Below are 25,032 nucleotides of genomic sequence, written 5' to 3'. Positions count from 1 at the left end.
GTTATCTATATGAAGCACATGAACTAATGCCCTCTAGTGGTCAAAACGCATTCAGATTAGAGGCAGTCTTCAAGGTCTAAGAAATTAGCATATGAACCTCCTAGGTTTAGCTTTCAACTAAGAATACCAAGAGAACAAAGCAAAATTGATAAAAGTAAATTGCAATGTTGTTTAAAATTACATTCCCTATTTAAATCATGAAAGTTTTTTTGGATTTGACTGTCCCTTCAAGCATATTAAATCTATTTTAAAGTAATGGGATTATGCTGAAGTTTCATGGTTGGGTCGAGTTGCGATCCTTAAGATGGGGATTCTCCCAAAGCTAACATTTGTTATGTTGTATTCCTATTAAAGTCACAGTCTCTGTTCTTAATCAATTTCAATCTGTTTTTTCTGACTATGTTTGGAAATCAGGTAAACCCAGGATAGCATCCCAAAGTGTTACAGTTTCCTATAGGTAGGGGGGTATTGGCCTCCCTAATGTTAAATTATATTAACATGCAACTATATTGTCCCACATATCTGCATGGGGTTCTTCCTAATCACCATCTCGGAGAACAAGCTTCACTCCTGGCTTTTTTACAATTAGGTGACTTAATCTGGATCCCAGCACATATGAGAACTCTTTCCAAACTAGCAATTTCTAGGTACGTGATTAGAAAAATTGTATCCTCTACTAAATAAAAATCAGCAGATAGTGTCCCATCTCTCCCCTTTGTATTTCAGGACTTCTTTATTGTCTTCAAGACTCTCACCCTACCACTTAGGAAAAGGCAGACCTTAAGGAGGTAAGAGATCTTTATATCTAAGATTCATTAATAGCACCCTCTTCTATTCAAGAACATTTTAGTTTACCAAAGATTAATTTTGAAAGTTTTAGATTGTGGTCGCTTCTCTAATTGTGGGGCTTTCCCAAATCTACTTTTAGATCTTACAATTTAGGAAGCTTGTAGAAGCCCAATTATACAAACCTATTACAATTCATTATAAGTTTTTGCTAAATTGTTCATTTCGCAAAACTAATACCCTCCTAAATGGGACCGAGATTTCGGTCTAGACATAGATACCAATTACCGGGGCTGTGGCCTTCCCAATCCACTGCATTACCCTGATAGAGCTTTATATTAAGATTCTTTACCACTGGCAACCTTTGAAAATACATCAGATTCTTCTGCAAAAAAAAATCCACTATACATGTTGGAGAGACCGTGAGGGTGTAGGCACTGAAGCACATAATTGGTGGTCATGTCCAAAGATTTCATCACTCTAGCTAAAAGCATTCAGATTTGTAAGAATGTTGCTCCTACTATGCAGCAAATTAAAAAAATAAAAATAAGCTCACAGCCTTTCACAACACCTGTGAGAGTTTCACACATACCCTTGTCCCTCCCACTTTCTGAAGCTGTGTTAGATTTTAAAACTAGATAAAATACAAAGTGCAATGTAATTGGGGGGGGGGGGGGGGGGAAGGAGTATGATCCTAATTTGTTAACCCCTTAACGACACACGTCATACAGGGTACGTCAAACACAAACTGGTCTTTAAAGGCAAACAACTTACCCTGTACATTGTTAGGGGTTTAAAGCGTCTGGAAGCGATCCTTATCGCTTCCAGCCGCTTTCAAGGTATTGCCGTGATGTCTTGATATTGAGGCATCACTGCAATACCTTTTTTCAAACACCAATGCAGAGAGAGCCACTCTGTGGCCCTCTCTGCATCGGCCAGCGATAGTGGGTTGGTGGGAGCAGCTGCAGGGAGGCGGGTGGGCGGCCCATCGTTGGATCACTTTCGGCAAGTGCAGTGTCAGTTCAGTCCCCGGTGAGTGCGGGAGCCCCCGCGATTTGCACTAATATGTGCATTGATTGATGTCTTGGTGGGAGCGGGTGGTGGGAGTGGGGAAAATTATGTTTTAAAAAAGGGATCTGGGAGAGGGGGAGCAGCTACACTGCAGCAAAATAAATATCTATATAAAAAAGGGCACTTTATTTTGAAAAATGGGTACTGGCAGACCGCTGCCAGTACCCAAAATGGCACCGAATTGTGAGAGGGGGAGGGATCCTACACTTCAGAAAATATATAATTTAAAAAAAAAAATTTTTAAAACAAAGACAAACTTTTTCTTTTATACTGGCAGACTTTTTGCCAGTACTTAAAGTGAATGTAAATTTTGATGCTAAAGTGCCCGGCTTTTAAAAATTTGATTAAAAACAGGGGCACTTTAATTCATAAAAATTTACATTTCACTCGTGAAAAAATACTTACCTTTTAAACTTGATAGCCGCTCAAGCTTTCCCCGTTCGCTGAAAGCCATTTATGACGTCAGAAATGATGGATCGGTCATCCTCAAATCACGGCTTCTCCCCCCAGGGGAAATCTGTGTCCAATTCAACGCCGTGATTGGAGGAAGCCGAATTCCTCATTTTAGACCCAGGAAGAGGCATTGCGACAGGCGGAGGAAGCTGGAGCGGCTGTCAAGTTTAAAAGGTAAGTATTTTTTCACAACACAAGTGAAATGTAAATTTTGATGAATTAAAGTGTCCTTGTTTTTAATCGAAGTTTTAAAAACCGGGCACTTTAGCATCAAAATTTACATTCACTTTAAGATGGCGGGGACATTTGTGGGGTGGGAGAGGGAAGAGAGCTGTTTGGGAGGGATCAGGGGGTGGGATGTGTCAGGTGGGAGGCTGATCAATACACTAAAGCTAAAAATAACCCTTCAAGCTACCTAATTAACCCTGTCACTGCTGGGCATAATACAAGTGTGGTGCGCAGCGCCATTTAGTGGCCATCTAATTACCAAAGAGCAATGCTAAAGCCATATATGTCTGCTATTTCTGAACAAAGGGGATCCCAGAGAAGCATTTACAACCATTTTTGCCATAATTGCACAAGCTGTTTGTAAATCATTTTAGTGGGAAACCTAAAGTTAGTGAAAAAGTGATCCATTTTTTTTTTATTTGATCCCATTTGGCGGTGAAATGGTGGCATGAAATATACCAAAATGGGCCTAGATCAATACTTTGGGTTGTCTTCTAAAAAAATATATACATGTCAAGGGATATTCAGGGATTCCTGACAGATATCAATGTTACAATGTAACTATTGCCAATTTTGAGAAAAAAAAAGTTTGGAAATAGCAAAGTGCTACTTGAATTTATTGCCCTATAACTTGCAAAAAAGAGCAAAGAACATGTAAACATTGGGTATTTCTAAACTCAGGACAAAATTTAGAAACTATTTAGCATGGGTGTTTTTTGGTGGTTGTAGATGTGTAACAGATTTTGGGGGTCAAAGTTAGAAAAAGTGTGTGTTTTTTTCAATTTTTTTCATATTTTATAATTGTTTGATAGTAAATTATAAGATATGATGAAAATAATGGTATCTTTAGAAAGTCCATTTAATGGTGAGAAAAACTGTATATAATATGTGTGGGTACAATAAGAGAAAAATTACAGCTAAACACAAACACCGCAGAAATGGTCCTTAAGGGTAAGAAATTGAAAAAAATGGCCTTGTCCTTAAGGGGACAAAGTAACAGAGAAACTTTCAAAACATAAATCATAATTTGTAAAATCACTGCTGGATCTTAATCTAAAAAAGGTATTAAAATATAAAATAGAAAGTGTGAAAGCTTAAATGAATTAATACTGAAAAGACCCAGTCTGAAGTGTAAAGGATACAAAATACAAGTGTAACAAAACTGTCAGCGCTATATTGCACTGGGCTTGTCTCTCCTTCGTATACAGAAATGAGAGATTTTGCAGTGCTGGAGAGATCTGCCCCTGTGTAATCTGCACTAAAATTTCTCCCCAAGCACTATGGGCTAGATTTATCATAGCTGAGGCGTACAGGGGCAGCTCGCCTGTGGGGCTGGGGGGAAATTACCCGTAGGTAATTAACATTGCACACAAGCGCAATTTTGCGCTCACGCGCAGGCAGGAGCTGTCAATCTCCTCGGTCAGACTCGACCAAGGAGATTGAATTTCGCCACCTTAGAGGTGGCGAAGAGCTTAGGGAAGCAGCGGTCTGGTGACCGCTGCTTGATAAATCGCGGTGAGCAAGTTCTTGTGAGAACTTGCAGCCGTAGGGGCTTGATAAATCTAGCCCTATGTTACCAATACTAAGTATACCAGACACTCATTAAAAATAAGCATTCATACCTATCACTGGAAGCTTGTCCTGGTCAAGTTTTATCCTTGCAAATCCATCCTACATCGTGCCAGAAAATAGAGGGGGGGGGGGGGGAGAGAGAAACAGATGTATTAGAATTTACAGATTAAAAAAAAAAAAGTAACTGCTTTAGAAACAAAGACATTATTTACTTAAGATTATACAAGACTGCAAGTCATTCTGAAATGTCTCACCATTGGGGATGGTGCAATATACAGTATTTGTTTACACTATTGACCATAAATTCTCATTCTCGTCATTATCACAACAGACACAGCTGTTGGTCATGCACTGTAAATTTAAGCTGAGTGCAATAAAATGACATTAGCAAATACTTGTTGGGAACGGTGCCCTACCCACAATATTACACGCATGGGCACAATACAGGCTCAGAAATGTCACCTGCCAAGAAAGGGAGCATACCCAATAAGTCACTGAATGAGTGAGTTGCAGACATCTCTGGCATCCAAGCAGTTAACCCTAGCACTAACCATAGTCTCTGCCAAAATATGTGTTCACTTCATGCCAAGACCATTAAAGGGACAGTCTAGTCAAAATTAAACTTTCATGATTCAGAAAGGGCATGCAATTTTAAACAACTTTCCAATTTACTTCTATTATCTAATTTGCTTAATTCTTTCGATATCCTTTGTTGAAGAAATAGCAATGCACATGTGTGAGCCAATCACACAAGGCCTCTAGGTGCAGCAACCAATCAGCAGCTACTGAGCATATCTAAATATGCTTTTCAGCAAGTGATATCAAGAGAATGAAGTAAATTAGATAATAGAAGTAAATTAGAAAGTTGTTTAAAATGACATGCTCTTTCTAAATCACGAAAGAAAAAAATTGGCTTTCATGTCCCTTTAACTAGAAAATTCTCAAACTAGGATGTTGTGGGCAGTGACAAATCAAGATCTTTGATTATGAAGTTGCAGTTGCAAAATGATGCTAGGATACAAACCAAGTACTATGCGCCTGATTATCTGATGGAGAGATTATCTAACAAGTCTTGTCAGCATCCCTTAAACAATTGTAGAAAGGTACATTGTAGTTTAATATCGGTTTATCGCTATGTAATGTTCTGGGTGTAAAGGAGAGAAACCTATATTACAATATGATGCTTAAAAAAAAAAAAAATATTGTGTGTGATTTCTCTACATGCCAGCAAGTTTTTTTATCACCATAAGTTTGTATGATGAGTAATTTAAAACAACACATAATACTTTTGACACTTTCAGTAGGGACTTATCTTAAAGTTTAAAAAAACAAAAAAAAAAAACTTACCCTTATAATAAAGGATACGTGAAAGATGTTCTCAACAGTACGTGCAAAGGAGTCCGGATCAATTACAAAATCAAAGAAGGAAATAGGTGTGTCAGCTACAAGAAAAGTAAAGAAAAAGGTTTAATATAAAAAAATAAAAGAAGATGCAAAACACTTGCTTGTGCTAAAGATCGACACACTCAGCATTTTTTTAACATTGTATAAGTGTCTACCATATGATTAACAGAAATATTATATTACATTTTTCCTACATCTATAAAACATTAAAATGGACATAAGTGAAAATCACTAAAGATCAAAGTTTATAAATCTAAACATTTTTGCAATCCATATTTTTAAAAGGATATTTGCTCCTTTCCACATATCAGGCAGGGGCATACAAAGGGCTCCATTTATCATCCACAGGGCAAGAGCTGTCATTCTCCCCGGTCAGACGAGACTGAGGAGATTGAAATTATCCAAGAGGTGGACGACAAGGTAGGGAAGCAGCGGTCAGATTACTGCTGCTTGATAAATCCTGACTGCAGGTTCTCTTGTGCGAACCTGCAGTTGTAGAGGCCTATTTATCAAATGATACGCTCTCCGTATTCAGCATTGCACCAGCAGCTCACAAGAGCTGCTAGTGCAACGCCGCACCCTGCAGTTTTCGCGGCCAATCAGCTGCCAGCATGGGGGTGTAAATCAACCCAATAGTACTCGATCGGGTTGAATTGTGGCAATCTCAGTCCGCCTCATCAGAGCAGGCGGACAGGGTTATGGAGCAGTGGTCTTTAGACAAAGCAGTAGAAGAAACGCGCGTCAGGCGTTCGCTCTGCTTCTCTATGTGCTAAACTGTTGTAATTAATAGAATCAACCTATTTTGTTGGCCGATATCGGCATCTTTAGCTTAAAAAACTTGGCGGGTATTTAGTGGGGTTATTACTCTCAGTAAAATTATGATGCTACGCTAGTTATCTCCGGGCAATTTAAACTATTGTGGCTAGTGAGGGAGCAGTTTTGTGGCGTGTCCACATTGCTCTCACGGAGAATACCTCAGGTTTTTTCTGATGTGTAATAACAAAAGGATACACGTATTAAACTTCACACTACCCGGTTTTTGACCTAACCTATATAACAATAAAAGAAGCGCTATTTAGGGACTACTTCCCTGTAATTGACTACGAGAAGCAACACACTTTCTTTTTAATTTAACACGGTTTCTGGGCACCACTGTATTATTGGAAGACTTTCTGATAATGACATTTCAACACCCATCACGGTATAATAAATGTGATTAGCAGGTGACGTAGTTACCAAACTTAAGACTAAATTGTGGGGCAGCATACGTATTTTGTGCTGCTCAGCCTAAGCTAATTAATCTGTGACCATCTCTGGGGGAATCCTGCGATATTGTCCAAGCACCCCCCCTTCGGTAATCGTATCCAAGCTTAGCATACCTATCTATGGGAATTTTGTTATACTACCTCACTATATGATTCTGTAAATCACATATACAACTACGTTATAATTTATTTAACCCTGCATGAACCAGGACACAGTATTTTTATATTAATATCTTCTTTCTGTATTTTATATTCTATTTCTAATTATCCATGATGATTTAGATCATCATTAGGGGTATATGATACTGATTTGAACAAACATATTCATACTAATAATAGGACAATCTATATATGTACTATACAGTTCATACTGTACCAAATAATAGAAAGTCAGCTGTCCCTATGGTTATCGTGGGTGACAACTAAGCAATAATTGGATTGTACTTTGTATTACACTAACACAAATATACCCTATTTTAACCATTATATACACAATTATGGTTTTTATTTTAATTAACATAATAAAAGTTATATTTTAACATAATATCCCCCTAGTGCCTTTCTGATGTATGGATTGTAATTATAAGCTCTCTATTAAAGTGTGCCACCAGATACCTTTTTTTTCTTTCTCTATATTTTTTGAAATTATTTAAGTGTCAGCACTGATTGGCTAAAAAGCAAGTCTTGTAAAAGAACTGAGATAAGGGGAAATCTGCAGAGGCTTAGCAACAAGGTAATCACAGAGGCAAAATTGTATTAATAATATAATGTTGGTTATCCAAACTGGGGAATGGGGGATTATCTATCTTTTTTATTGAGGGTACAAGGAATATACAAACATAAAATGCATGGTACTGTCAAGATTACAAATGTTAATGACATGTTAAAGAGCTTGCAATGTACCAAAAAAAAAGGATCCCCTTCATTTTCTCCCCTCAGTTTAACAGTATAGACCACTCTTGGGTCTTGTATACAACTACGGTATGTTGCAGGGGTTTAAGTAAACAAAATAAAAATGGCATCATAAAGAGTCTTAATATTCTGCTAAATGTCCTAGACAGCGGGTAACTGATGCAGCCAAATTTGGTTATACGTATAAAAGGTGTCACGAAGCTCTGCATTTTAAGTTGACTAGAAAAATACAGTAGAGAAATAACAACTGCTTACAATTTTCATGCGAACACACTTTAGTGAATAGAGAAAGGTTGGCATTCATGCATGGGTATAGTTGTACAATGGAATAGATTTTGTAGTTCCGGAAGGAAATATTAATTACAGTGTAGTATAGTAGTGGGAAAGACATTGCTTTGTTTATAGGGCCCTCTGCTGGGCAATAAGTGAACTAATGAAAAATAATTTAAAATGCTAAAAGGCTAGCTACTCGTTCTCCTTTAAAGGGCACGTATGCCCGCTTGTTTAGATATTGAATAATAGGTCACATTATGCAGGGCATTGTACAAAACCAGATGATGTTATAAGGGCATACTATAAAGTTAACATACGCAGTGATTTATATTACTTAAACTTCATGGAACTATGTATAACACCTCTGGTATGGATATTATATTGATGGTGATACCTAGCATATTAGAGAAAACATTCTGTCCACACAGTCTAGGCTCAATCAACAAGATATTGTTTAAGGTATCCTTGCCTATTCAATAGTAAATTTACCACTGTTGCGTTACTCAGGGAAGGAGTGTTATAAGCCACTATCATGAGGGCGTCTGCTGTAACAGTGCCTCTAGCTCCAAGGCAAAAACTTACAGAATGTCAAATGTTTGCAAAATTAGATAACATAAAACAAAAAATATAGGATGTATTCAACTATCACCCTAGTAACCCATTAAACCGTGATCTGCAAAATAGGACCTGCACTCTCAATTCCTAAGTCTAGTCCTCAATAAGAACATCGTCCCAGAAACCAAGTTCAGTTTACTGTGGGTGCGAAAATGATGCAGGATAGACATATCCAATACTTTTGGGTGTCCCGTAGCCGTCATCTTTCCTTTAGTAACCTTTCCAGCTGGGTATAGCAGATTGACCGATTGCTTGGAGTATTCAGTATTGAGACCGATATGGTAGAAGCAGATGAGATGTACGACATGTTGGCGTTTGTGACAGACCGGGAGTCCCCCCTGAGCTCCTGCAGAGGCATCCAATTTGTTAATGGTCTCATGTGCTGTATCAGTCGGTTTAATTAACTCTGTTCTGTTGATGTGTAAGTCTGGCTCAGCCCTAAGTGGATAATGGCGCCAAGACAAGGTGCATAGATTTTCTTCTTGGTTGTCTCTACATGGTATGTCGGCTGCTTGGTAGGTGGTGTTTGCTTCAGCAAATGCAGAGGTTCCTCTGTAGTGCGTTTAGACTTGGGGTCGTCTTGTAGAGGAGCCGTCGTCGAGGTGCAGATAGTGGTTTGAGCCTTACAATGCTTAGTATAAATGTCCATCAAGTGATCCCACAGGGCTTTGTCTAGTCAGTTCTGAAAGCAGTGTTTCAAGTCTTTGCATATAATAGTCTATGCTATTATGCTGGCTTGTGTCTTGTTCGGTGGACATTTTTGCTTGTTTGTGGTGATGTCTTTGCAGGTTAGATATTCCCTTGTTCAGGTGGTGTACGATTGTAGTTAGATCCGATATAAAGATGCAGAGATCAAACTTTAGTGCTGTATTATCCAAATTAGGACAAGTTACCTCGGCATATTGAGTGGGGTAGCACTGCCTGTTATGAGCCGCCACTCTAGGCCTCAAACATCCGATCTTATACTCCTGCATTTTATATATATATATATATATATATATATATATATATATATTGCCTCTGAACAGCACAGTGATAAATGGTATTTGTGTGATTTTTTGCTGTAAGGAGAATCAGATTTTGGCGTATTTTCAGCTGGAGCTCTAAGAAATTGCGACCATTCCTGATCGCTGTACGCACACGCCCCCCTATCTATCTTTATAAACAATGTAATTCTGAAGTATACTGTCCCTTTAAACCTGCTCTTCCACACTTACGATCTTCTCTGAAGTATGTCTGCAGAAATCCTAGGATTCGCTCAACTTCCTTTTCTGTTGCTTCTTGGTGAGATTCTTCCATTTTTTTCAACTAAAATTAAACATTTTTGATTAAAAAAAAAAAAAAAAGAAAAAAAAAAAAAGTCCATTACTAAAGAAAATTGCTTCACAACAATAACAGTCCTTTAAATAATCATGCTGGGGGATTTATTAGTATGTTCTTTGAATTTTAAATGAGTAATAGATTTTGTCTAACAAAATTTAAAAAAATCCTATAATTTGTCAGCCCCCCCCCCCCCCCCCCCCTTTATTATGTGACGGCGATCAGCTAATCAGATTCATATATGTATACTCTGAACTCTTGCATATGCTCAGGAGTAGCTGGTACCTCAGAAAGTGAGTGTGCATATAATAAGGATGCCCAGTTTGATGGATGTAAATTGGAAACTGCATGCTCTCAATGTTCTGCACACACACGTGTGTGTGTGTGTGTAGAACATTGGAATGTGAAATATTTACAGCAAATACATAGTATAACACTTTAATAAATATTAATATTGCATAAATATGATTTTACATGTTTTCATCTACTTGACTGCAAAGGGCTACTATATATATATATATATATATATATATATATATATATATATATATATATATATATATATATATATATATATATATATATATATATATAGCAATATCCGTTCAACCCCTCAAGGTAGAAAAACGCTTCACTCTCCGGTCTCTTTCAAAATCCTTTATTAAGTATCCAGCATCATATGACAAAATTCCCAAACGTTTCGATACCAATTGGTATCTTTTTCAATGGGTAATCAGAACATATCTATCCCAAAAAAAGATTCCTAATACTAACCACAAACCACTCACCTATATAGCCTTTCTGTCACTTCCGGTACATCAGAAAACCGCCCCACCATGCGCATGCGTCCAGGAGTTAGCCAACCGCATGGCTAATTTGCATATTCAATAACGTAATGACGTTTGCGTTCCAACCACGCATAGTTACTCCTTACTGTTTTAGCAGCTAATGCGCATGCCCAGGTGGCTGAAGTTCTAATGATACCGGACTAACTCTTACAAGTATAACTACTCTAAAGTGTAAAAAAAAAAAAAAAAAAAACTATCTATACCAAGTTAAAATCTATAATATGACTACCTGAGTTCTCAGAACAGACTTTATTCCTTTATATTTATAGAGTATTAAGTAAGATACTTAGCATTTTTATATACAGTTTGCTAAGCTAATCGCAGCCCCCTTAATTATCTTATCCACAATCTCCAAACTGTCTATTATCTAGTTAAAGTATGTTATACTATAATTATCAATATAACATATAGCTTCTATGCCAATTGGAGTGCAGTGAGAGACTTAGTTGTGGCTACCGCAATACACTAAACACCATATCTTCAGAGACTTTGTGAACCCATATATTCTGGACCAGTCCATCTTCCTGGGTGTTGATGACCTAGACCGATAAATCATGGACATTTCACTTAAAGGAAGACACCAAAGTCCATCTGTACATTCAGACCCTTGGGAGCCACTGTGTCTAAACGATAAATCCAGGAGGTCTCAACTTGGAGTAGTTTCGTGTTCCTATCTCCACCCCTTCCACCCTGAATTCTGTAGGAAGTGGTGCTCAATCTTAAACAAGTGCTCATATGACCTCATTTTATTGGTAATTGAGGAATCCAATAGATTATTACATCTAATTAGAGTGGAAATCAATGAGGTTAAAGAGACGAGCTACCAGATCCTAACGGAAGATACAGGGGAAGATTGGATTAACAAATTACAGGGACAAGTTAACAAATATAAAAACGATTTGTTAACCTTTAAGAACAACAAATTAATGACTGTAGAGACTGATTACAGGGAGAGAAGAGTGTATAGGTGGCTCTATGGGAAGGAGGACAATAGACCACAATTTAGACGAAGGAGACGCTTTAATAATAGAAACATTGCTGACACTGTTGACAGTAGTGGAGGCGATTCATCTGGGCCAGATAATGATGAGTCCAACCCAAATGTTAATGCTGGTCACCCTTTAGGTGGGGTGAGCACCAGATCCTCCAAAAAACCTCCGCTTCCAGTAAAGCAAAACGAGCAAGACCGCACACGAGGAGGGGAGGATTCAAAGAAAAAAACGGGCAAGAAAAAATAGATATTATCTACAATTTAAGTGACAGAGCTCTAAGTTTAGATGAGAAAAGTTTGCTAAATAAGGGCCTGTCCTTTGTCCCCACTCCAGCTATAGACAAATTCAAAATGAATGTTGAAACCTACAAATTACAGAGACAGCTTAGGATTAAGGATTTTTTTAAAAATAGTGAACAAGAGAGTGTCAACAAGTTCAAAAGTCAGAGCAAGTTTGATCCAATCAACTTAAACCCTTCTATCCGTAGTTTTTCACGCATGATTAATGATACGTGTGAACGAGCAAAAGTAGAAAATTTGTTCCCTAACCTCACTAAAGGGGAAAAGGAGGCTCTAAAGAGTTTAAAAAATGACACCACGATCATTATTCATGCGGCGGATAAAGGAGGCTCTATGGTGGTTCAAAATTATGTTGACTATAGAGAGGAAGCCTATAGACAGCTGACTGATAATCGCATCTATTGTAAACTAAGAGGAAATCCAATAAATACATTTAAGAAGGAATTGGATCTTATATTGAAATATGGGCTAGAATCAGGTATGATTGATGAAAATGAATTTGAATATATGACTACTGCATTTCCGGTTATTCCGGTACTATACCTATTGCCCAAAGTACACAAGACTCTGATTAAACCGCCTGGCAGACCTATTGTGTCTGCCAGGGATTCTTTGTGTTCTAATGTGGCCATTTTCATAGATCATCACCTACAGCCAGTTGTAAAGGAGTCATATTCCTTTATACTAGATTCTCCCTCACTCATTCGGAGGTTACTTGCCTGGAATGAACTTGGTCCAGATGACCTACTTGTTACAATGGATGTTGACAGCTTGTACACTGTCATCCCGCATGATGGTGGTGTACAGGCGGTCAGATCCATGTTAAGTGAGTCATTGGCGTATGCGGGACCACCCATTGAGTTCCTATTGGAACTATTGAGGTTTTGTTTGGAAAAAAACTATTTCAAATTTGAGAAGGAATTCTTCTTACAAATATCAGGAACTGCAATGGGTTCAAATATGGCTCCCGCATACGCCAATCTGTATATGTCTTGGTATGAGACTATGGTCATGCACATTCGCACAATTGATAAAATTAAACTGTACGTCAGGTATATTGACGATGTGTTTTTGGTATGGAGAGGGTCAGAGGAATCCCTAGAACAGTGGGTTGACAGCTTAAATCAGCTTGAGTCAACTATTCGATTTAAAGTGGCCCATAACAGGGTGAGCATACCATTCCTAGATCTAAACATATCTGTTTATACAGAAGATGATTGTTACAAATTTTCTACCTCCTTATATTCAAAACCGACGGATAGAAACTCATTGTTGCTATCCACAAGTTTTCACCCTGAACATCAAAAAAAGAGTGTGGTATCCTCTCAACTCACGCGGGTGGCCCGCAATAACACACTAAGAGAGACTAGAAGAGTACAGGAGGATGAAATGATTAAGAAATTGGAGCAACGAGGATATGCAAGAAAACTGATAACACAGGTGCAAACCAACCTGGCCGGGGATGATCAAATATCTCTGCTACAACCACATGATCCTACTGATAAAGTAGAACACAATAGCGATATCATTAACTTTGTTACCACGTTCAACCCTGTGTCCAAAATATTGTCTGAATCGGTCAAGAAGAACTGGGACATTATCAATACTGACAAATCACTACCATTCCTGCACACATCAGCCCCACGGATGGCTTATAAGAGAGCACCCAATTTGAAGGATTTACTTGTCCAGAATGACCCTGTGAAGTGCTATGAAAAAGGTACTTGGCTGGACAGCAGGAAAAAAGTTGGCTGCTATAGATGTGGGGACTGCACTACGTGCAATAGTATGTTAACAGGGATGTTCTTTCACCACCCACACACTGGGAGAAAATACAAGATTCTACACAGATTGTCATGTATGAGTACGTATGTTGTATACATACTAATGTGTCCATGTTCGCTTGTCTATGTGGGGAAGACCTCTACTACATTTCGAGATAGAATGGCCAATCATCGCCATGCGATTAGACAAGCGATTGACAAGAAAACATCTGATCAACCGGTCGCCAGACATTTCCTTCAAGCTGGGCACACAGCGGCAAGTTTAAGGACTATGTTGATTGATCATGTGCCCCCCTTACGAAGGGGTGGAGATAGGAACACGAAACTACTCCAAGTTGAGACCTCCTGGATTTATCGTTTAGACACAGTGGCTCCCAAGGGTCTGAATGTACAGATGGACTTTGGTGTCTTCCTTTAAGTGAAATGTCCATGATTTATCGGTCTAGGTCATCAACACCCAGGAAGATGGACTGGTCCAGAATATATGGGTTCACAAAGTCTCTGAAGATATGGTGTTTAGTGTATTGCGGTAGCCACAACTAAGTCTCTCACTGCACTCCAATTGGCATAGAAGCTATATGTTATATTGATAATTATAGTATAACATACTTTAACTAGATAATAGACAGTTTGGAGATTGTGGATAAGATAATTAAGGGGGCTGCGATTAGCTTAGCAAACTGTATATAAAAATGCTAAGTATCTTACTTAATACTCTATAAATATAAAGGAATAAAGTCTGTTCTGAGAACTCAGGTAGTCATATTATAGATTTTAACTTGGTATAGATAGTTTTTTTTTTTTTTTTTTTACACTTTAGAGTAGTTATACTTGTAAGAGTTAGTCCGGTATCATTAGAACTTCAGCCACCTGGGCATGCGCATTAGCTGCTAAAACAGTAAGGAGTAACTATGCGTGGTTGGAACGCAAACGTCATTACGTTATTGAATATGCAAATTAGCCATGCGGTTGGCTAACTCCTGGACGCATGCGCATGGTGGGGCGGTTTTCTGATGTACCGGAAGTGACAGAAAGGCTTTACAGGTGTATATAGGTGAGTGGTTTGTGGTTAGTATTAGGAATCTTCTTTTGGGATAGATATGTTCTGATTACCCATTGAAAAAGATACCAATTGGTATCGAAACATTTGGGAATTTTGTCATATGATGCTGGATACTTAATAAAGGATTTTGAAAGAGACCGGAGAGTGAAGCGTTTTTCTACCTTGAGGGGTTGAACGGATATTGCTATATGTTTTCAGCGCAGCACCCCGGCGGATGTCTTATGTCACAGTGAGTGCACCTGTCTGGATAGATAGATTATATATATATATATATATATATATATATATATATATATATATATACACATATACACACACACACACACATACACACACAAAATACCATCAGAAATATATAGAAATATGCAGTTATGAATAAATAGAACAAAATCTGCTACGTGAAGAACATGTCAGAACACGCGCTTGTGTGTGGGTGCGAGTAAGGAGGTATTTTTTCCACTATGTTTGCTCAATTGACTTCTATGTGGGGGAACACATTATCGTGTGCGCAATATTCTAAGTTCAGATTTTTTTTATGAACGTCGGGTTAGCACGTGAGCAAAAACAGTTTACTTTCAACTCATAATACAAGCGCAACCCGATGCTCGCAAAAAGCTTACTGCTAGTGCAGTTAATGCTCGAGCGGGAAAAAGCGCTCCAATTGTAATATGGCCCGAAATATTTTTATGTTTTACACCGAACGCATTACTATTACTCCATTTAAAATCTCTAAGTGCAAAGTTATTTTACATTCATGAGATTTATATAACAGTAACACACACCTGAGCAGGCATAACTCGCTTTTCCTCTGTCTTGTTAGTCTTCCGCTGCCTTTCAATCTTTTGTCGAACAGCTGGAGGTTCTGTCTTGAATGAACCCAACCTGAAGAGCGACACAACAATTTATCATCTACAGCATACAAGAAGATTTAGATTTATCACATACGTATCAATGAATAATCTTTACAAATCCAAATGGACAATCTTACTGGACAGCTAGAGGTTTTTGTCTTTGAAGACTACAACTTATATTTTTGCTGAGTAATAGCATCACTAAACACATATTGCCATTAGCTACTTAAAGGGATATTCTAATGCAAAACTCTCATAAATTAAATTATGTAAGTTTTGCATTACAGATCATAGATTTCTTAAAGTTAAAAACAAAGCTAGGGAAATGCAAACATTGCAGTTTAACCCTTTAAGGACACAGCTTTCAGTTTGCTCAATTGTTTTATGATGGAAAAAATCCGTCATATGTCCTTAAGAGGTTAAAGGGACACTCAAGTCAAAATTAAACTTTCATGATTCAGATAGAGCAGCAATTTTAAATAACTTTCCAATTTACTTTCATTAACGAAACGTTATACTTTGAGTCACCAGCTCCTACTGAGCATGTGTAAGAATTCACAAAATATATATATATATGCATCTGTGATTGGCTGATGGCTGTCACATGATACATGAGGAGTGGAAATAGACATTATTTTGAAATCTGTCAGAAACAAATCTACTAATCATTTGAAGTTCAGACTAAGTGCTATTGCATTGTCTTTTTATACTGTTTTGACTGGTCCTTTAAGAGCAGAACATGGTATGTGAGCTAATAACTGCTTCAAGTGGACTAAAACCAGTTGAATTTTATCTATATATTAAATAAAAGAAAAAAAAAATGGTAAAACTACAAGACCAATGGTGCCCTGGCTGCAAAACCAAGAAAGCAGTTAGTTTTCACTTTACACTTTTGAACTTATAAAATCTACATGGACATCAATTAAGGGAAAAAATACAAAGAAAATTCTAACGTGCATAAATATAGTGTGGCCACACTCAGCTTACATATAATGAAAAGTTGGAGTCTTTTTAAAGTATTTATCAGCTTCTGTTCCAAGTCTCTGCCAGGCATCTGACGGTAAAAAACCAACAGTAAAATCATTGTCGCTGTCATCTTCGGCGCTTTCCATGCGATTTATGCCCATGAATGAGAGCTGCAATGAAAATGTGATTTATTTATTTTTATGGTTGAATCATAACATACTATGCACAATACAATTCAGGCCTTAGAAGTAATTCATCTCCAGCAGTTGTCACAACCTACCAAGTCTTCTGTGAACGATGTTGGATCAAACACAGTCATATCTGCATGAAGCTGACTCGCTTTCTCCTTGCCAAGATTTGAAGCCAGGACAAGAAACTGAGCATCAAGAGCCGCTTCTCTTGCTCTGGACACTGAAGCAGAGGAAAACAATCAAAATCTAATCAGGGGTCATCACAAGAAAAGTGAAAAAGGCAAACACAAAGTACTAAATATTATTTTAAGTAATGATAAAGTTTAATATAAAAGTCAACGTGTATCCTGATTCTCCATATTTTTTTATTTTTTAAAACTACTATCATTTACAACGTGATCATAGATCATAATATAAATTAGAGCATCTGTTACCATTATTATCTCCCCTTCAATCCGCCCTCTAAAAAACTAATCTCTCTCTCTCGTAATTTAAGCTTTAAAATTGTGCGTTTTCCAATTACGAAAATTGGTGGCGCACACTGCAGATTTCATTAGCTTAAAGGGACACTGAACCCAAATTTTTTAAGCAACTTTGTAATTTACTTCTATTATCAAATTTTCTTAATTCTCTTAGTATGTTTATTTGACAAGCAAGAATGTAAGTTTAGATGCCTGCCCATTTTTGGTGAACAAACTGGGTTGTCCTTGCTGATTGGACAGCACCAATAAAAAAAATGCTGTCCATGGTCCTGAACCAAAAATTTGCTGGCTCCTTAGCTTAGATGCCTTCTTTTTCAAATAAAGATAGCAAGAGAACAAATAAAATTTGATAATAGTTGTAAATTAGAAAGTTGCTTAAAATTGCATGCTCTATCTGAATCGCAAAAGAAAAAATTTGGGTTCAGTGTCCCTTTAATCCTGCTACATTGCCGAGACCAATTGGGTACAGATATGGTGATAGATAATATAAGATACTGTATAATAAAGCAAGATGACAGTGGTATGCCTTGTCTACTTCAAAGAAAAGCCTGGAACAGCTTTCAATATAAAAGAAGGGGTAGAAGAGGTTAGTCAAAGAAAAGCAACTGCAGCAAACACAAGGGTAAAAGTGATGGTAAACTTTCCCCTTTGTATAAACAGATCTGGAATGTTAATTCATCAGTTGTAATGACGATATGCAATAACTTACTTTTTAATGTAGCGTTGAAATTCAAATACTCTGCCCACTTCATAATAAATAATTTTTTTGTGAGCTAACACTTTGAATTGTTCTCCGATCAGCACTCACAAATTTTATTTTGTAGCTAAAGCGCACAAAAAAATAAATAAAAAAAATAAAGACTTTTGAAGTGGGCGGCTGGAGCGCAGTGTTTGAGAATTTCAGAGCTAAATTTAAAAGTTAAAGGGCATCTTCATAACAACTGATACATTCAACTCCATCTTAAATATTGCTAACATTACGGATCTGTTTATACAAAGGGGAAGGTTTACCATCACTTTAATATATTCTGCATGTTTGGACAAACCTTGTAATAACTTGCTTTTTATGCCCGTGTGGATTTTGTGAGGACACATATCCTATACTGTATAGGACTATTTCTTTGGTGAATGATTAACAAAATTGTTTTGGTTACTTACCACCTGAAAAGATTTTGTTGGCCTCTTCAAGGACTTCCGTAAGTTTGTTGTTCCTAGATGACAGCATGTCCTCCCTGTTCTCTACAATAAATTAAAGACCATCAACATTTTAAAAACAAATGCCAAGGAGTTTTAAATAAAAATAGTATTTGAAGTATGTTTTTATTAAAGTGCTATAACAGGTTAAACATGGGAACTGAAATAATTAACCATAGTCACAAAGAAAAATAAAAGAACTGTAATTACATTATGTGTGTGCAATAAAGCTTGTTTCTAATAAAAACAACATTAAAACAAGTTCTGGCACAAAACTTTGTGTAAAGTGTGATAAATTAAAAATAAAATAATAATAATAATAATAATAATAATAATAATAATATCTGATGCTTTCCTTTACCTAGTATTTTAGAGAAATTTCTTAGAGAATTTTGAGATATTCTAGAATGATAAATATTCTTTATTCAAAATCATTTGCTTAAATAACATTATTTACACAAAGGAGCACTCATGGGGTTGCCACCTGTTAGAAGTTACACATACTTCAGAAAAGAACTAGTGCTGTTCAGAATCACTATCTATATGCTGTCCAGAGGCACAATAATTGTTCCTCCCTGCAGCAGCATGTGTAACTCAGAATAAAAAAAGGCAGTAAAGCAATGCTGACAGTAAAATGCAGTTCTATATGAAAATATCACCTTGACAACAATAAAGTGGCAGGAATGTTGCCACTATGAACTGGGAGCGTGCACACAGTAACCCCCTTGACCCCAGAGAGGACTGACTACAATGCATTGCTTTAAAAAGATACTGCAGTCCTCACTAGGGTTGCCACCTCAGCCATGTTTTCCTGGACTCTTATGAGTTACACATGCTGCAGGGTGTGTAGGGAGGAACATGTATTGTGTTTCTGGACAGCACTATTCATATTCCTCCCTGCACACCCTGCAACATGTGTAACTTATAAGTGTTCTGTATTTTAAGGGACAGGTGGCAACCCTAGTCCTCACTAGGTGGTTAACCACAACCTATCCTTAGATCAAGATTTTCAGCTACAATTTTCTTACACAGGGATGTCATTGACAGAGAGATCTCGGCAAGCAGGAGCTATCTACCTGCAAAAAAAACCCCCAAAACTTGGTCAGCAATCTTGTTGTGCCTGTGACATTACAGTCTAATACAATAACAAATGACAATAGTTTGAGCCTCACATGTGTTGGCTTCAGAAAGACATATTTTGAGATAAAAGACTCCATTTAGATCCTTTAATACAGGGTTTTTTATACTACGGGTCAGAAACGATTACTGGGTCGCAACTTGTGTGTGTATGTGCATTTTACGAGAGTGTGATGTGTGCACGTTTTACGAGTGTGTGTGTTGTAGGTTTCAGTCCAAGAATAAAAATAGGGTCGCGAATGAATGTAGTATCATGGCACTGGGTCTTGAATTCTGCTCTAAACCTATGAATTCATTCTATGACATTTGCCCTAGCCAAGAACGCAGAAATTGGGCCAACCCTCCCAACGACACAAGATCTGGGATGAATAGATGGGTGGTCTGCCTAAAAAAAAAAAAAAAAAAAAAAAAAAAAAAAAGGATACTCTCTGATGAAGATTTTTTTCACTTGGAAATACCCAAGGACTTACAGTGGGATTTCCTGGCTATATGTACTTTATTATACTACAACCTCTAAACATTTAACATGAATTCATAGAGCTCTCCAACAAAGATTAAACTCCTATAGCACTGATTCACTAAGGGTTTGAAGAGATTCTGCACAATTTATTAAACCCCCTCTGTTAGGCAACATAGGGGGCAGTTATGTGATTTCTAATTAAGTCGGTAGTTGCTTTTACTAGGATTTAACCATTTCCGTGCTAAGGCTGTACAGTTCATATATTTACATTTTATATAATGCCCTGGCCACCTATTGAATCTAAAGTTGTTATAGTGGGTTTAACCCTTCCTTGGTTGTGTGTACAGTTAACATCCTAACACATTTAATGCCTCTGCTTAGATTAGCGGCCAATTTAGAAGTCACGTGTGTACAGTATCAAGATTACTCACGCTGCATGCTGAGCATAAGTTCCCGGTACTTGTGTCGTATCTCCCTGCGGTTAGTGTCGTCCACAGTATCTTCGTTGTCATCCTGCTCCTCGGGCTCCGTGTTACTCTTTTTTCTGCCAGCCATGACACAGCAGCAACACCGTAAACTTCCACAGATGAAGCGGTCTCACAACACAACTGGCGCAGTGAAAACAAAATACCGCCTACGGAAGCGCTCTACGATAGGACAAATTCTGAACGAAGGCTGGGTTGCGTTCCAAACCTCGTTCTGGCATACAGTTGTGTTCAAAAAGCTTTATTGACATATGAACATGCATAACTGAAAAAAAAAACATACTAAATGGTTTTCGTTTTGCAAGACAGAAGACAAATTAAATACATACTCTTCGGTCTTATTAATTCATGTAACTCATTAAATATTCCTCTGATATTTTAATCCTCTCCCAGTTATATATTGGACACCTTGAAACCCTAAATAAGATAGAGACTTATCATTAAAGTAGCTTCCCTCTAAAGTCACATAAAAAAGTAGCTTTATTGCACAACCACATACAACCTATTTTCCAGTGATCGTACGCTTGTTGAATGCTTAAATATTTTAGAATACAGAGTTTAATTACTGCACGTTTAATCATGTGCAGTAAATAAGGTGCAGTAAATAAGGTAGTATTTGTGTTTTATTTTATTAGAATAAGTGGGGGCTTTTTGGTTACTGATGCTTTGAGGGTTCTACAACGTCCCAGCAACTAAAGGCATTCCTTAAAGAAACACTTTTCCGGATTTGGGCCACATTGGATCATGGTACTTGGAGTTTCAGGGAGATTGCATTCCATTTGCTGGCATCAGGGAGCCGCTATTACAATCAGGGAGACTCCCTGAACTTCAGGGAGAGTTGGGATGTCTGATGTCATCTGCACAAGTTGGAGCTTGGGGGGGTCTACATTTTTTTACTACTGTCTTAACACACCTGCAGCTGGACTAGGCCCTAGCGAGAACATGACAACATTATCCGATTGGTTGTGCACACCCGCCTCTGGGAACCTAACCATGGGTCCCATCCCCCACAACAGATCGGACTGTTATCCGACGGACATTTGTCTGTCAGATTATTATCCGATGCACATGTATTCTATCCGAGAATCTTTAAAAGCACGTAGTGGTGATTAGAACAGAGCTCTAGAGCGTATCTGCCCTTGGTCGTTATTGCATGATCTGATTGGTCCGTGTCTCCGTGAGGTCACCGGATGCACAACCAATTGGATGATATCATGTTCTCGCTATTGCCTTGTGGTGCTGCGGAGGCACGGCTGCTACGTATTTACAAATGGCTCCTTTTCTGATTATTCCTCATAAATCTATATAAATAAATACATTTCCTGTCTTCAAAACGTGTGGCTGGCTACTCAATTGTATCTGGTTTCTAAATTTCATATTAATTCACCCCTGAGGAAGATTGTACATTTGCAAATTGTCTAATTGCACAATTTAACTCAATTTGATAAGCAGTTTCAAATGTCAAGCTGTTTTTGTAGAGTACTAGCTACATTAATTCAGAGCATGTTAAAAGGACATTGTACAATAAAATGATCTCCCTTTTAATTTGTTCACAATTATCAATTTTACCTGTTGGGGTGTGTTAATTTTTTTTACAAATAGCTTGGTGTCATTTGATATAGCAGCTTTTGCCTGATGAAACCTCCACCTATACTAAAAATGTAAATACTGCAGTATTGGCCAATGAAAAGCTATGTAAACAAGATGCCTCAGAATATAATCAATATATAGTGGGCTTGGGACTAGAAAAAGAGAGAGACCAGTCCTTTTTAAAGGGTGTTCATGCACTAGCTTTAAATTTGTCATTTTAACTCAATAGACAACAAAGTAAACTTCCCAACATTTCTAGAGGTTTTCTCAGTACAGGGAGGGTAAGATGGGTTCTATGATATATGGGGTCGGATCTTGTTTAAGTGCAGTACATGGCATGTCCTGGGCACGGTGTGGCAGTCCCTAAAAACTTAGACATTAGACCTAGCCAAGAACGCAGGAATTGGGCCAGCCCTCCCAACCTGTGACAACAACACAAGATCTGGGATGGATGGGTGGTCTGCCTAAACAGATACTATCTGTTGAAGATTTTTTTTCCACTTTGAAACGCCCAAGGACTTACAGTGGGATTTCCTGGCTATATGAACTTTATTCTACTACAACCTCTAAACAATGTTTATTACACAAATAAAGTCATAGGGCTCCATGTACAAAGCAGCGAAAGCTGCTCCGGAGCCTTTGCGGGGCAGGTTCGCATATGCGAGCCTGCTTCCCGTAATATAAGAAGCAGCAGTCATTCCCTCGCCACCTCTGAGGTGGGGAGGGAAAATCACAGAGAGCTTGCTCACTCTCTGTGATTGACAGCCCCTTCAGTCGCGTGATTGGTCGAGCGAATGAAGGGGCGGGCATTAAACACTCCGATGAGTGTGTAATGATACATATGGGTAAGCGGATCTACAGATCCGCTGCCCGTGTGTAGCGAAGGCGGGCGGACAGCTTGGCGAGTTGAGAAGGTGTCCGCCCGCCGCTTAGTACATGGAACCCATAGACACAAACAAATGCTTCTTGCTTGATTGCTTATTATCTCGCTATGCACATACCTTACAATATATGAGTTCTTTTATGTGAGTCTGATATTTAGATTTTTTTATATTTTTATATTAAAGTTCCATAAAACATGTTGAGCTCTGTGCATATCCTAAAAGGGCTAATTAAATAAAAAATAGTTTGCATTAAAAAAAAATTCAAAATTGCTGGGAAGTATTTTAAAAATAATTTAAAAAAATAAGCAAAATTAGTTACATAGTCATTTTGTCTGTATTCGTCTGATCCACCCCCCTTATCAGTGTTTAGTATCAGAAACACAGGGATTGTATCTCTGCTGATTTTACAGCAGCTTATTTGCTTCTAGGCATGCTCCAGCAGATAATGAATGTTAAAGTCTTGCATTCTACCAAATCAAAGGTAGATATAGATAAAGCCATAGAAGGAATTGTGTGGGGGGAGTTAGAGCTGTACAATTCGGAAACTTAAAAGAAAGGGTTAATGGCGAGCCACTGTAGTATAAATTTGCAGGTAAAGTAATTAAAGTACATATTATTATATGTTGTCTCTATCCCAACTTGTTTTATGTCTTTTTAAATGTATTAAACTATTTTAAGCTTCCTCTTTCTTCGAGATTAAATACAGAGGTTTTATCTGAGAACCGATTACACTACCGGAATGTCTATCTACCACTAGAGGCTCAGAAGTGGGAACTCTTCACTCTCCAATAGAGATCAACACTTACCTCATATGATTGAGGTTTCATAGTGTGCGTGGAATGTTTTAATACAAAAGGCAAAGCATTTCAAAGCTGAAACCTAAAGTACAAATATATTTTTATTCGTATAGACCATTGTTTTTCAACCACGGTCCTCAAGTACCTCCAACAGGCCAGGTTTTCATTATAGCTGAACCAGCGCACAGGTGAAATAATCAGCTGATGTATGAGAGCAGGTTATTAACCATGGTTACTGATCAGCTCATAAACAGCAGTAAAATAAACAATGATAAGGACTGAATCGTCCTATGTTGATGAAATACACTGTATATAGTTTAGATAAACATATTACAAAATCAAAGGACACAATATTAGGTCTATAAATGATACATTAAAATATATATATATATATATATATATATATATATATATATATATATATATATATATATAAAGTATTGCATATAAACAAATGAGTACTCGGCTGCTTGTACATAGATGCAGTGTACCCCTTACACTGTAACAAATAATATTATAAAAAGGAAATCTATGAGAAAACAAGCGCACAGAGATAACAGTCTTCACGAATGAAAAAAGACTTTCGGCTAGATTACGAGTTTTGCTTTAGCCTTAAAAAGCAATGTTGAGAGGTCCCAACGCTGCTTTTTAACGCCCGCTGGAATTACGAGTCTGGCAGGTACAGGTGTACCGCTCACTTTTTTTCCCGCGACTCGAGTATACCGCAAATCCATTTACGTAAATTGCATATCCTATCTTTTTAATGGGCTTTTCCTAACGCCGGTATTACGAGTCTTGGAAAAAGTGAGCGATACAGCCTCTCCTGTCAAGACTGATACTTTAAAAGTCAGTAGTTAAAAAAGAGTTTTATGGGCTAACGCCGTAACATAAAACTCTTAACTAAAGTGCTAAAAAGTACACTAACACCCATAAACTACCTATTAACCCCTAAACCGAGGCCCCCCCCCCCACATCGCAAACACTTAAATACATTTTTTAACCCCTAATCTGCCGACCGGACATCACCGCCACTTCAATAAATATATTAACCCCTAAACCGCTGCACTCCCGCCTCGCAAAAATTAGTTACATTTTATTAACCCCTAATCT

At 37.7% G+C, this 25,032-nt stretch overlaps 1 protein-coding gene across 1 annotated transcript in view; it reads right to left on the bottom strand.

The window, feature by feature from the left end:
* NSMCE4A (NSE4 homolog A, SMC5-SMC6 complex component) overlaps positions 1-20,828 on the bottom strand; it is a 32,354-nt gene extending 11,526 nt beyond the window's left edge. The window contains exons 1-8 of the mRNA XM_053692641.1: positions 20,598-20,828; positions 18,534-18,614; positions 16,983-17,113; positions 16,724-16,872; positions 15,668-15,767; positions 9,797-9,887; positions 5,458-5,552; positions 4,161-4,209 (exon numbers count right to left, since the gene is read on the bottom strand). Coding sequence (XP_053548616.1) covers positions 4,161-4,209; positions 5,458-5,552; positions 9,797-9,887; positions 15,668-15,767; positions 16,724-16,872; positions 16,983-17,113; positions 18,534-18,614; positions 20,598-20,721 — 820 coding nt within the window. The 5' untranslated portion in view covers positions 20,722-20,828. The remainder of the gene's footprint in view (positions 1-4,160; positions 4,210-5,457; positions 5,553-9,796; positions 9,888-15,667; positions 15,768-16,723; positions 16,873-16,982; positions 17,114-18,533; positions 18,615-20,597) is intronic.
* Positions 20,829-25,032: the final 4,204 nt, after the last annotated feature.

The sequence above is a fragment of the Bombina bombina genome, chromosome 9 (genome assembly GCF_027579735.1).
Source record: "Bombina bombina isolate aBomBom1 chromosome 9, aBomBom1.pri, whole genome shotgun sequence".
In the NCBI taxonomy this organism is placed as follows: Eukaryota; Metazoa; Chordata; class Amphibia; order Anura; family Bombinatoridae; genus Bombina; species Bombina bombina.
Note: the sequence above shows the minus strand (reverse complement) of the source record. Positions and strands in the feature narration are given on the sequence as shown.